This window comes from Habropoda laboriosa, unplaced genomic scaffold (assembly GCF_001263275.1).
Source record: "Habropoda laboriosa isolate 0110345459 unplaced genomic scaffold, ASM126327v1 scaffold102, whole genome shotgun sequence".
Lineage (NCBI taxonomy): Eukaryota > Metazoa > Arthropoda > Insecta > Hymenoptera > Apidae > Habropoda > Habropoda laboriosa.
The window spans coordinates 1073990-1086075 of record NW_017100262.1 but is presented as its reverse complement, the minus strand read 5'-3'; the positions used below and the strand labels follow the sequence as shown (position 1 = coordinate 1086075).

Genomic DNA, 12086 nt, shown 5'->3' with positions numbered 1-12086 from the left:
TAGTGTTTCAAAAAGAATTCGCATAATTTCAAGCGCGTCACATCGCTCGGCTAATAATAACGTAAACGGTGGAACAAGTTTTTCCCATTGGCGGCGCGTGAATCGCCCGGGTCAATTATAAAGGTGAGGCGAGGACGAATGACCGACCGTGTGGGAATACCGCTTGGTATACACGTGTATCTGTTATTGTGATATGGATGTTAATAGGTTAGGGGGTCTCCGGAGAATGTGGGGTGAATCACGATTTCGATAAGGGTTTATATTCCTCCCGCTCTCGTCCATTCTTGCCTCCCTACCTCCTCGTCATCCTCATCCTCCTCTTCTTGCTCTTCCTCTTTCTCCTCTATCCTTCTATCTTTCTCTTTGCCTCTCTCTCTCTCTCTCTCTCTCTATACATTCGTTCACTTCTCCGTCTCCCTTTTCACCATCCCTCTACTTCCTCTTTCTGCGTTATGCCGGTCTCTCCGCCGGCTGCCGCGCCGTTTCTCTCTCCCTCTTCTTCCGCCAGTCGCTCATTGAAAACCGGCTCTAGGGCTTCCAGCGTACCGGGTTTGCACGTATATGGATGCATCTCTCTCTACCATGAACACTTCTCTGTGCGTCTGCAGTATACACATACACGCGAACGCGCGCGTATATGCAGACGCTAGTAGCGCGCGGGACCGCGTGTCCGTATACGTTTGGTTACTTTATAGCGGCGACGTCAGAAACACGTGTACGGCTCGTTAGAACACGGCAAGCCGCCGCTCACGCTTATGTATCACCGGTATTTGTAACGATCGGCCGTCAACGGGGCAGCTTCCGAGGAGCAGCCTCCTCCGCAACTCTACAAACATTTATCAGAACTTATAAACACTCTTACCGCCGCGAGCTTTTCCGCCATCAGCGCGTTGCATCACTTAGTACGCGGTTGGGTGGCGCTTCCGATCGTCGATATCGACCGTGGGTATCGATTTGGTTGGGGAGGGAAGGGATTCAGGATAAAACAGTGTAAGAATTCTTATTTGGCTTTAGATTAATAGTTTTATTATTTTTCTTGTTATAATTTATCGAAGAATATTGTAGGTTAAATTGGCAACAAACTTGTTACGTATACGTGTTACATAGATTTTTGAAAATCTGATAAAGATAAATATACATGAATTACCGTTAGCTCGACATTACGAGAACGAACGAGAAACTGTTACGAAGTGTGAAACTAGGTTCCTGCCGGTACTTCCACTTTTCGTTCCGCACAATTAAAGATATAATCCGTTCAGTTGGTCCAACAAAGTTCTGAACTTGTTTCTCCGTGTCTTACGAACGGATGAAAGTATTCGAAACAGCTGTTAGTTACGTAAATGGTCACGGATTCGACACCAAAGGTCGTTGAAAAATTTGAATAACTCGTTAATTGTCGTTTTCGCACTTCCGAAACGTTCACCGTTACACCTCCCTAATCGTTTAATCGATGTCAAGTCGAACATCAATGACTCGCTTCTGAACGAGAAAAAGATCGCTTTAGGTTATGAAGGTGGCATTTGTGAAATGTGTCGCGCCAATGGTTGCCCGTCCAACAGGTTTACGCCGTTTAACGACGGGGAATCCCTGGTAAACATAAAAAAAGAACGTCGAAATTTCAATCTTTTGAGCGACGATTATCGAGAAACTACCGAAAACCTGTTTCACGCCGTGAAGAAAGTCGCGACAAGTGCAAGGCGAATTCCATGGTGTAGCGCATCGTACACAACCGATCATGATTTCAATGCCTTCGTGTATGGAAAGTATGTACAGTACATCTATAATTGAGTTTGCACAATACGCGATGACACGTACAGAAATGACGAATGAAACATCTGATTTTCCTCCGCACGGGGGTTTTATAATTTTCGCGAACCGCGAACATCGCGGATTATGTAACCATCGTGGTCTATACATAACCAAGCTGAATTGGAGCAAAGCCGTGTCGGCGTTCACGATTAAATAGAAGCACCGCGCGTCTCTATATATCATCGACGTAACCACAGTCATCTGGTGGTAATCACGCCCATAAAAACATTCGACGTTTTGACACTGGGCGGCGTTACCGTCTTCCTTTTTTTACCCGCGACGTTTAGTATCGGCCGCCAGTCCTATTGGCTCGTTTACAATTCTGATTTTCCTCACCAGCAAAATCCTTGGTCAATAAATTCTCGGCTCTTCGCCGTGGGCAAATAAAAATATCGCGCGAAATATCTGATGTGTACTACAGAATTTCTGTTATCTACCTCAGGTCAGGCTGAATAGATTCTGATCGTTGAATTTGACTGCTAGCGTCGTGCTTGTGACAAGGTTAGGTTTCATAGGCAACAGCTACAAGACACTTAACCTTACCTTTTCCTTCTCTTTCTTTTCAAATTGCATGTATCTTCAATATTGCGTAATAATAAAGAGAGGATAAATTAATCAAGTGGGTATATTTTTTTCGAACATGTGAACATTCACGGGTTCACATGAGGAAAACTAATGGACGTAATCGAGCTCCCGCGATAAATGTCGTCGTTCGCGTCCCGCAATCCGACCTTTTCCCCGTTGCTTCTGACGTCCAACTACGACAGGCTCTCGCGAGCCAGTTCGATTTCATAGATTTTTTTCCAAACAGTTGCGCTCGCTTACGCGGCCAAGCATCGCGACCTCCTGTGTTCGGTACCTCGGCACGGTTTGCAGGACATGTAAACCGCATAGGTGTAAACCGGAGTGCACGCGTATTCGTATAGGGCGGCCTCCGCCTCCAGTACATACACACATACACACACGTAGGCACAGAGGACGGGTGGAACATCTAACCAAGGTATATAGGCAGCGGGGACTAGGTACTATCTGGTATCTAGTAATACCGGGTACGTACGCGCCGCGGACGCCAAATAGTGGTTCGCATATTCAGAGAGATAGCGACGTCGCTCGGTACGATCGCCCCTGATTTAGGCCTCGTTCCCTCTCTCTGTCTCTCTTTCTCCGTTCAGTCTGTCTCTGTTCTACCCGTGTCGCCCCCTGTCTCCCTCTCTATCGCTCTTCATCCCTCCTTTCCTTCGCCCTCGGTCGTTCCATCTCCCAACGCGCGCGCTAACACACCCGTGGCTCGGGTATACCGCGCATGTGTTGATCCATACACGTACACAGCTACACATAGCACTCTGGTCGCGTCCACGGATAACGTCCTCGATACGGCGGCGGCCAGCGGCGAGCACGACATCGAGGCGTCCCGAAAAGCGCTATCTCGCGGCACCCCGCTCGAAGCCGACCAATCAGCGCTTCGATCCACGCTTTCGACCGTCGCGCTTTGATCATGTACCCTGCGACTGATACCCACGAGCATCGTCTCGGCGTAAATCACGTCCTCTCTTTCTCTTTCTATCTTTCTCTCTCTGGTCCTCTTCCGTGCACGTAGATCAGGGGAATTATCGATAGCGTGTTGTGTATGTGTATGTGCGTCTGCGTGTGTATGTATGTGTGATGGAATTAAGGGATTTTTGTCCTTTTAGATTGTCGCAATCGCGAATGTGTACCGTTTCTCCACCGATAGAGGGCAAACGTGGCACCTTTTTTATTTTGCGATTATTTGCACGAAGGTTTTATTGTATAAACGTCAAGTTTTATTTGATTGGTTTCTTATGGGTTGGTTGGATACCGTTTTTGAACAAAGGACGTGAAGTTTCATTGGTAAAATTTCACCGCAACGAATTGTGACCTTGCAACATATAGTCGTTTCAGTTTTGCGATCCAAGTAGCGTGATATATCGCGAGGGTCACGGAAACCTTGAAATTCGACTGGATATTTGTTGATATTCCTTTAAACTGATCGTTATAAATCCCAACGAATAATTACAAGTTTCGATAAAGAAATTACTGTTTGACATCGTTTCATCCACTTTAAACCGTTCCATAGATGGGAAAAATCTTCTAGACTTCTCTGCCAACAGATCGACTGTATCTTCGGAGAAGCGTAGTTTTTACAATATCCATGATTCTTATACCCGTACATCCACAAATCGACCTTTACATTTCATATTTATTATTTAACCTCTTCCAGCAAAACTTTTTGTATGTCTTTTTGTAAAATATATTACATATTTAAAGTCTTTGTTCCCTCCAACGAGCAAAAACATCATTCTTTAAATAGCCGAAGCTTCACGCCTGAGCACGTTCCGCTTTAAAACATCTGCAAGTTGGTCACGCGACACCGGGCGAAAAACTACTACAGTCTATCGACGGAAGGAAAACGGACTGAAAACCTTCGGCACTCGTAATTTCCCTACGCTCCGTATGTATCACCATAGAGCGTGTCGTTACATATCCAGCGATATATTCAAGCTGTAGATAAAGCGCTCGCGTTGTCCTCTGGTAATAAATTACCGCGCGCGCCACGTAAGTTCATGGTTGAGAAACACTGAGCGCAGCTGCCGCGGCGACGGTATCTCCGCGTTGTCTGCTACCTCACACCCTCGTCTTGCGTCCCACGTGGGTGCCGGTCGAAGGGGTCGCGCGGAACGACGGGGACGCGCGGAGCCAAGTGAGAGGTCGGAGGGGGTGGGCAACGGCAATGGGCGAGGAAGCGGTACCGGTGGCGTCGGGGCGGCTGGTGGAGGGCGGGAGGCATGACGATCCGGGGGAGAACGGTGGTGAAGGGGTCGGAGAATAGGGTGAGGTTAGGTCGGGTGGACAGAGGGGGCGGAAGTGGGTGAAGGGATCGAGGGATAGCTGCACCACCCACTGACCATCTCTGCCCTACCCTGGCCCAGGCTACACGCTCGCAAAAAAAGACTGGTTTCTATCCGTTCCAAGATGCGGGAAAGGGCGAGGCGCCCCTTCAACTAATCTCAAAAGCATCGTAGATCCCCTCCTTACAAATTTGGTGGAAATCGGTGGATTTTTAGTGACGTCTTATGGTTTTTCGTCTCGTAAAACGATAAAAGAGAGCACAACTTATCACACGTAGAAAAGTTTTCATGTATCGAAGTATTATTCCTTTCTCTTTTCATTTTGTTGACCGTCTTTCTCTGTTTACGATACCATTCGGTGATTCCCGTTGTACGACCGAGAATACGCATGGGCAGCCACGTGCTCCGCCGGTGCATTTCAATGTATACACTTCTCGTGTGGACGATTAGTAGCTGTGTGTGGGATGTATTTACTCTTTAGTATTGTTATTATTATTACTTCTGCGTTTTCATGTGAAACTAACGGTAAGGCGGTGTTACGTAATGTATCGACAGTCGGTATGGCAAATTTTACTAACAAAGTTTGAAACAGTTTTCTAGTTTATCGGCAGTTGACATTGCAATTTACTTTATTGTTAAATAGTAGACGTTTCCTTGCAATCAACAAGTGTTCTTACTTATTGCATTACAAATGTTCCTGCTTATGATATCGCATTCATGGCATTACTTCTGTTTACAGCCGAGGCAGCTGCGTTCACCTACATGGTTACAACAATTTCGAAAAGGCAATTCCTTTGAGTGTGCGACATTTCTCACGAGCTTACTACTGGGACAGGGATATAATGCATACGTAGTGAGTGGCTATGCGTCCAGAGAACAAACTCTGTGCGATTTAACAAGGCGGCCGTGCCCTTACTTACCACAATCAGAGAAGCTCCATGTAGTTCAACCGGTACAAGTTCAAACTGAAATTACAAAGTATAAATTCAAACCCCCCACCGAATACAAAAGCGAATTTTTATCAGAATTAGAGGAAGAAAAAGCAAGAAGATTGCAGGAAAAATTACTTCAGGATGAAAGGGAACAACAAAAGTTGATCGAGGTAATTAAAATCGCCATTTACCTTAGGATTTATTGAACATTACCCATTGATCCTTTTCTGAATAGAATTACTTCCGGATTTAGGAATTAGAACAGCTTCCGGTAGATGAATATTGGGGATACAGAATACATGCATGGGTAACGATTTTACCAGAGATGGGTGGACTAAGAGACCAGGAGATTTCTTACCCGCTTTTTATCGAATCTACCACTGGTGCATCTTACAACGCCACAGACGATGATACAGCTCAGTTATATCTAGGTGTAGAGAGTATATGGAATGACAAGAATTATTGGGTAAATATGCAGAAGTCCGCGAAATCGTGCGTGAACATAGTGTGGGATTTGATGAAAGTGGAACTATGGGAACATTTGCTTCCCGGAGAACCGTGGACAATGCGCGGCGTAGGAGAGGATATCGAGGAAGATATCGCCGTGCAACAAGAGAAGCATTTGGACATGCCGTTCTCATATGTGAAAGAAATAGATATCAGCGTACAAGGTATACGTAATTTCCAATTTTTTTTTATCGTGTTAATAAAATTTTTGATTCTGTTTTGCAGATTTTGACAAAAGGTACCCGAACGGTACAAAAACGATATTTTATAAAAAAGCGAAGGTCGAACAGTATGCACCGTATCTTCAAACGGATGGAATGATACAGAGAGTTACACTATATGATGATTATAATTGCATGAATCCCATTGAAGTATATGAAAATTATTCGAACAGATCTGACAATCTTGTAGAATCACGAAGAAATTTGAACGATGATGCTGTTATAGATTATTACGCTAGAGGCCGATCAGATCAGTGCCAAGGTATATATGTTGAAATATTTCTACTTCGTTAATATATTAATAAACTTTTCTTTACACGAAATGCAATTTACAGAACATCGATATTTTCTCAATTGTATTTCTACGGTGGATAGCGAGCGAATTTTACATTTTTATCAGATAGCTCGTTTCGATGGACTGTCGAATATAGAAATGCATCCGACCTATATGACGCAACATTTCGTCGATCGCGATGATTTCCTGTATTACCGGTAAGCAATTATTTGCCGTTGAGTCATTAAAATATAAAATATAATGCCGTACAATGATAAAACCAGAGTTTCGATCGGCTTGAGAATAGGCATGTGCAGTTCACTCGAGAAAAAAATGTCACTGTTCAACAAGACATTCATTACCGACATATCGGGGTAAGGTAGAATTTAACATTATTTTAATTGGTTGTGGCTCAAAATTATGCTAATGCATTGGATTAAATTTATAGAAAATTGTCGAGAAATTTAATAGAGATGAACGAATTATAGCGAACAAGAACATAGCGATTCGTGAATTCGCTATCGGCGAGAACAAAATACATATTACGTATCATTATAAGCCAGGTCGATTTACCAGAGCCACGCGAATGTATGTGAAGCCACCATTAGCAGAAAGGGGAGACCGGCTGGTTCTTAACCCATCAATGACACATGGATATAATGTGCGATTTTATTTCTCCTATCCCTAAATATATTTAATGAAAATATATTCCGTTTTATAATTTTATTTTCAGCCTCTAGACGAACCTGACAAGTCCCTCGATTTGTTATACGAACTGGGCACACAACTGAATGAGGAGGATACGGCTATATCTCAAATTAGAGCTGCTGAAAAGGAAATATTCTCTTTCCTTGAAGCGAGAGATAACGAATATTTGACACCAAAGCTGTTGATCTCTATATATGACAAGCTTAGAGAGCCAGAATATATGGCTGAAATATACGCAACACGAGCACAAAGTCAAAAAGACATTACGAAAATTGTGGATTATTTGCAACCGTATCTAGCTCGTATAGGAAATCTAGCAGAAATATCGAAGTCTAATGCAAGTATGATACGATACGAGTGTCTTAATGATTACAAGCAATTACTTATACGCAGAGCAAATAAGATCTTGCACAAGTTCGACGAATACTCGCATGAACTGGTAAAGGTCCAAGCAGGATTGACACAGGTGAAATAATTTTACATAGAATCGTGTTGTTTTGTATATTTGTGTGATACAAAATGCAATGTAGAAATACAACGTTCTCTTGCAGAGCGAAGATTTAACACGCGAAGAGGAAGAACAAGTATTCAACAAGATGAACGAAATCAATTTTTACTTGCAAACATTAGAGACTAGATTGAATCGTCACAGAGAGTTGGTTCCTAAACGATACAAGATGTTGATGGAACATTTACAGAGAAGTCCGTATCTTTCGGTGCTTCAACATAAACTTAAATAACAGATTGACAATTTTATTCACTGAAAAGACCAAGACCCCATTTGTCCGATACATCGACCTAAAATAATTTTAAGATGTGAACATCCTAAACTTTCATCAGAGCTTTCATGTTACCTACCTTCATCGTCGAACGTGGCTAATGTGAATTTACTGAGTTTATTAGTAAAGCTTCCGGTATTAGAACCTATCGTATGATCCGTTAAACGATCGGTATTTGCAACATCACCGTTAGTCCCGTGTCGACGATGTTCTTCGGCGAAACCAGAAATCAACGTATCCATCATTATTGCCTAACGATAAAATCAATTCTAACTGCCTGAAATTAATAAAATGAATTTTGCTAAAAATAAATCATACTTGTCTTGAGAATACTTGTAGAATTTTATAAACTCGCGCTCCGTTCTCTCGTATAGGAAACTGTAGAAATAAACAAGGCAGACAGTCCAGATTACCTTCGTCAGAAGGCTTTGCCATTTCCCAGCTTAACTCTGAATACCTTAGACCCAATAATAAACTCTGTACAAAAGTTATTTATAACGTATCATTCAAACGATAATTAGTTATCGTATAACGTTAGATTCCTTACGCATTGGATGTCGTCCACGACATATACACCCGACGAATTAATAGCTATAAGTACGTGCATATCACGATTTGTGATCCACGATGCAAGGCCCCTCACAGGACGTTCGATTTGACCTTGAAAGAAAGCTGCACCGTAACACGGTAAACTCCAGCAAAATTCCAAATATTTTCTGATGAGTTTCCTCGAATTCGTATTAGTTCCCGTGTGATTAGGTATTCGTTTGTACTGTTCGAGGAGGCGAGTCTCTGGTGCACCTTTTCCTCCTACTAATCCCAATCCAACGCCGAGTCCTAATAATAGACTAGGAGAAGTGTAATGATGAGGTAAAAATCGACCACGATGTCTTCTAAAGAACGCTAACGTGTGACTTTGAGGATTATACGGGCCTAATTCAATGCGTGCCTGCAACGCTCCCAAACTTGCATATCTTGCTTGACCTTCACAAGGGTAACGCCCTAAAATATATTTATAAATATATTATATACATATACTAATAAATCCATGAAATGAAATGTCTTACCCTGTAACACATTATTTCTAGCCTCTGCATACAATAGTTCTAACACTTTAGCTTCTTTTATTTGTTCCTCATCTGAACGAGAAAGAAACACATTTCTCCTAAGGCACAGCAATGGTTCTTCATCTGTGTCTTCCCTCTGAGAACTGTACTTCTTTACCAAACGATTCCATTTGGCAGCCAACTCTATAGGCTTATGATTTGGACGTAATTGCACTTCTAATCTTGAAGAACAAAGCCATAAAGCAAATACTGTTTGACCAGTGAACAAAGGGGTTCTTGTTAATCCCAGTTCCCCTTCGGATTGTATCATTGCAAGAATTTGGTGTGCAGTGGAATTTTGTTCAATATCCATTGTTAGAAAAATTCCAGTCATTAAGTATACAGCTATTCTTACAGTAGATCTTCCAACATTTAAGTATTGTGATTGATTCACCAGCATTGCTAAATAGAACACCATTATAACAAAGAATTGTTTTTATGTTTATAAAAACAATGTTGCTACTTACAACTTGTATGTCCATCAGGTTTGTAATCATTTTGATAATGACGAATGGGTTGTCCTCTTCTAATTGTACAATCTTCCTGTGTTTCCATGTTTTTTGCAATTTCCAACTGATCACATAATGTATATTTAATATTTCATTTTATTCAATATCATTCACAAATTTAATGTTAGAAAAATATGTTGATTTATCTATATTTTTACTTTCATTTATGAATGTTGACATTCAATGTATTGTTGAATGTCTATTCCTGTCACTGCTCCCATGGGTACTATTGAGTACCTTATAATATAATAAGTTAATAACATAAATATAAACAGTATTTATAAATAAAAATAATAAGCAACTTTTGTTTTTGAGTGGAACAATGAAAACTGCTCAGTAAATTCTAATTAATCTTTGCAGGATGCTAAACCAAAACACTGTTCTGCTGCCATCTAAAGTAGGAAACCACTTATTGATTATTTCACCTCAACCAAAATAAAATTTACATTTTTGTAAAAATTTATTACACTCTAAAAAGTTAATCAATTTTTACTACTACACATTTGCCTAGTACTTTTAGAAATTAAACATATGAGTGAAAAAACGAATTAATTATAAAAGTGATGTACTTACGGAAGAGTAGTGTCACTTTAAACGACCGCTTTTAATCAAACAAATGCATGGAAAATATAATTTTTACGAATTCGAGTAAAAATAGTTCTTTTTACATAAATTCTTAGTTAATACAATTTAAAATCTTAAGGTTATATTAAGTCCGCTACATTCATAGGCATCTCGTCGATTTGTGTTGAATAATATTGTTCGATATCTCGAAGAATCCTTATGTCATCGGTTTTTACAAAATTAATTGACACACCTTTTCTTCCAAAACGTCCTGATCGTCCTATTCTATGGATATACAACTCACGATTGTTAGGTAGATCATAATTGATTACAAGGGACACTTGCTGAACATCTATTCCTCTTGCCCATACATCAGTTGTAATTAAAACACGACTAGAAAATAACAAAATAACGTAAATCTTATTATGTACTGCAAAATTAAAATATGATTTGCTACAAAAAACACACCTTTGTCCAGATCTAAATTCTTTCATTATATTATCTCTTTCTTTCTGTGGCATATCACCATGCATAGAGCAAACTGTGAAGTTAGCCTCTCTCATTTTTTCAGTTAACCAATCTACTTTACGTTTAGTATTACAAAAAATTACTGCTTGTGTTATTGTCAGCGTATCATACAAGTCACATAGTGTGTCAAATTTCCATTCTTCTCTTTCAACAGCCACAAAGAACTGTTTTATACCTTCTAATGTCAATTCATCACTGTAACCAAAAATCAGTTAGTTTCAATTCAGTAAATTTTCCTTATGTGTAAAAAAAAACTTTGAACTTACCGTTTTACAAGAATACGAATGGGGTCTGTCATGAATTTACTTGTCATTTCAAGAATTTCGTGTGGCAGTGTTGCGGACACTAATACAACTTGTGTTGCAGGTGGTAAATATCTATATACATCATAAATCTGTTCTTTGAAACCCTTATTTAACATTTCATCTGATTCATCAAGAACTAACATTTTTATAGCTCTAGTCCTGAGAACTCTTCTTTTTATCATATCTGAAAATTATCAAAAAATTATCAAGTTTACCAATATTATCCTATAATGGTTAGGTTATGTTCTTATAATTTTCCTTTATATAATAAAAATTACCAAATACTCTGCCAGGTGTGCCTGATACAACATGTTGCCCATAATCTAATTTTCTGATATCTTCTCCAAGATTAGTACCACCTATACAAGCATGACATTGAACATTCATAAAATCTCCAAGGGCTAGAATAACTTTCTGTATTTGTGTTGCCAATTCTCTCGTAGGAGATAAGACTAATACTTGTGTTTCTCTGATCTGTGTGTCTAAAGACTGCAATATAGCAATTGAAAATGTTGCCGTTTTTCCTGTACCAGACTGAGCTTGTGCTATTACGTCTCGTCCTTTCATAATCGGTTTAATAGATCTCTGCTGAATAGCTGATGGCTTTTCAAAACCTGTAGTTAAAATATTATTTTATGAATATCTATAAAAAAATGTATTTACAAACACTACTTTACAAATATAAAAGGATATTTGAGGTCAATTGTAAATGAGGTTATGTTTAACAAAATAAGATTTTTATAGTACCGTAAGCGTAAATTCCGCGCAACAACTCATCTCTAAGCCCCATATTATCGAATGTTGGAATAACTTCCACATCTTCACTGGTTTCAAACTCAACGTTTGATAAATCTTCTGTTTGTGCTACGCGACGTGATTTTGCTTCAGCCATTTTCGTAATAACTTGGTGAATTTTGGATATAAATGATGTGAAGGTAGGAAAATTTAGACGCATTGAACAGGTTAGCCAAACACAA

At 40.1% G+C, this 12086-nt stretch overlaps 3 protein-coding genes across 3 annotated transcripts in view; 1 reads left to right on the top strand and 2 right to left on the bottom strand.

Moving 5' to 3' along the window:
- LOC108572838 (dynein regulatory complex subunit 7) overlaps window positions 1-8058 on the top strand; it is a 125013-nt gene extending 116955 nt beyond the window's left edge. The window contains exons 2-9 of the mRNA XM_017935156.1: window positions 5416-5778; window positions 5862-6279; window positions 6341-6598; window positions 6672-6828; window positions 6918-6984; window positions 7059-7271; window positions 7344-7784; window positions 7870-8058. Coding sequence (XP_017790645.1) covers window positions 5416-5778; window positions 5862-6279; window positions 6341-6598; window positions 6672-6828; window positions 6918-6984; window positions 7059-7271; window positions 7344-7784; window positions 7870-8058 — 2106 coding nt within the window. The remainder of the gene's footprint in view (window positions 1-5415; window positions 5779-5861; window positions 6280-6340; window positions 6599-6671; window positions 6829-6917; window positions 6985-7058; window positions 7272-7343; window positions 7785-7869) is intronic.
- A 17-nt stretch (window positions 8059-8075) lies between these two features.
- On the bottom strand, window positions 8076-9758 carry LOC108572942 (FERM domain-containing protein 8). Its single transcript, XM_017935289.1, has 6 exons — window positions 9671-9758; window positions 9165-9605; window positions 8645-9099; window positions 8416-8574; window positions 8177-8348; window positions 8076-8116 (listed from the first exon to the last, which is right to left on the bottom strand). Exons 1-6 carry the CDS (start codon window positions 9756-9758, stop codon window positions 8076-8078), a joined length of 1356 nt encoding a protein of 451 aa, XP_017790778.1.
- Window positions 9759-10416: 658 nt separating this feature from the next.
- LOC108572895 (eukaryotic initiation factor 4A-III) lies at window positions 10417-12010 on the bottom strand. The gene is made up of 5 exons (XM_017935225.1): window positions 11857-12010; window positions 11388-11723; window positions 11071-11293; window positions 10745-10999; window positions 10417-10669 (listed from the first exon to the last, which is right to left on the bottom strand). Exons 1-5 carry the CDS (start codon window positions 11999-12001, stop codon window positions 10417-10419), a joined length of 1212 nt encoding a protein of 403 aa, XP_017790714.1. The 5' UTR covers window positions 12002-12010.
- Between the last annotated feature and the right edge of the window lie 76 nt (window positions 12011-12086).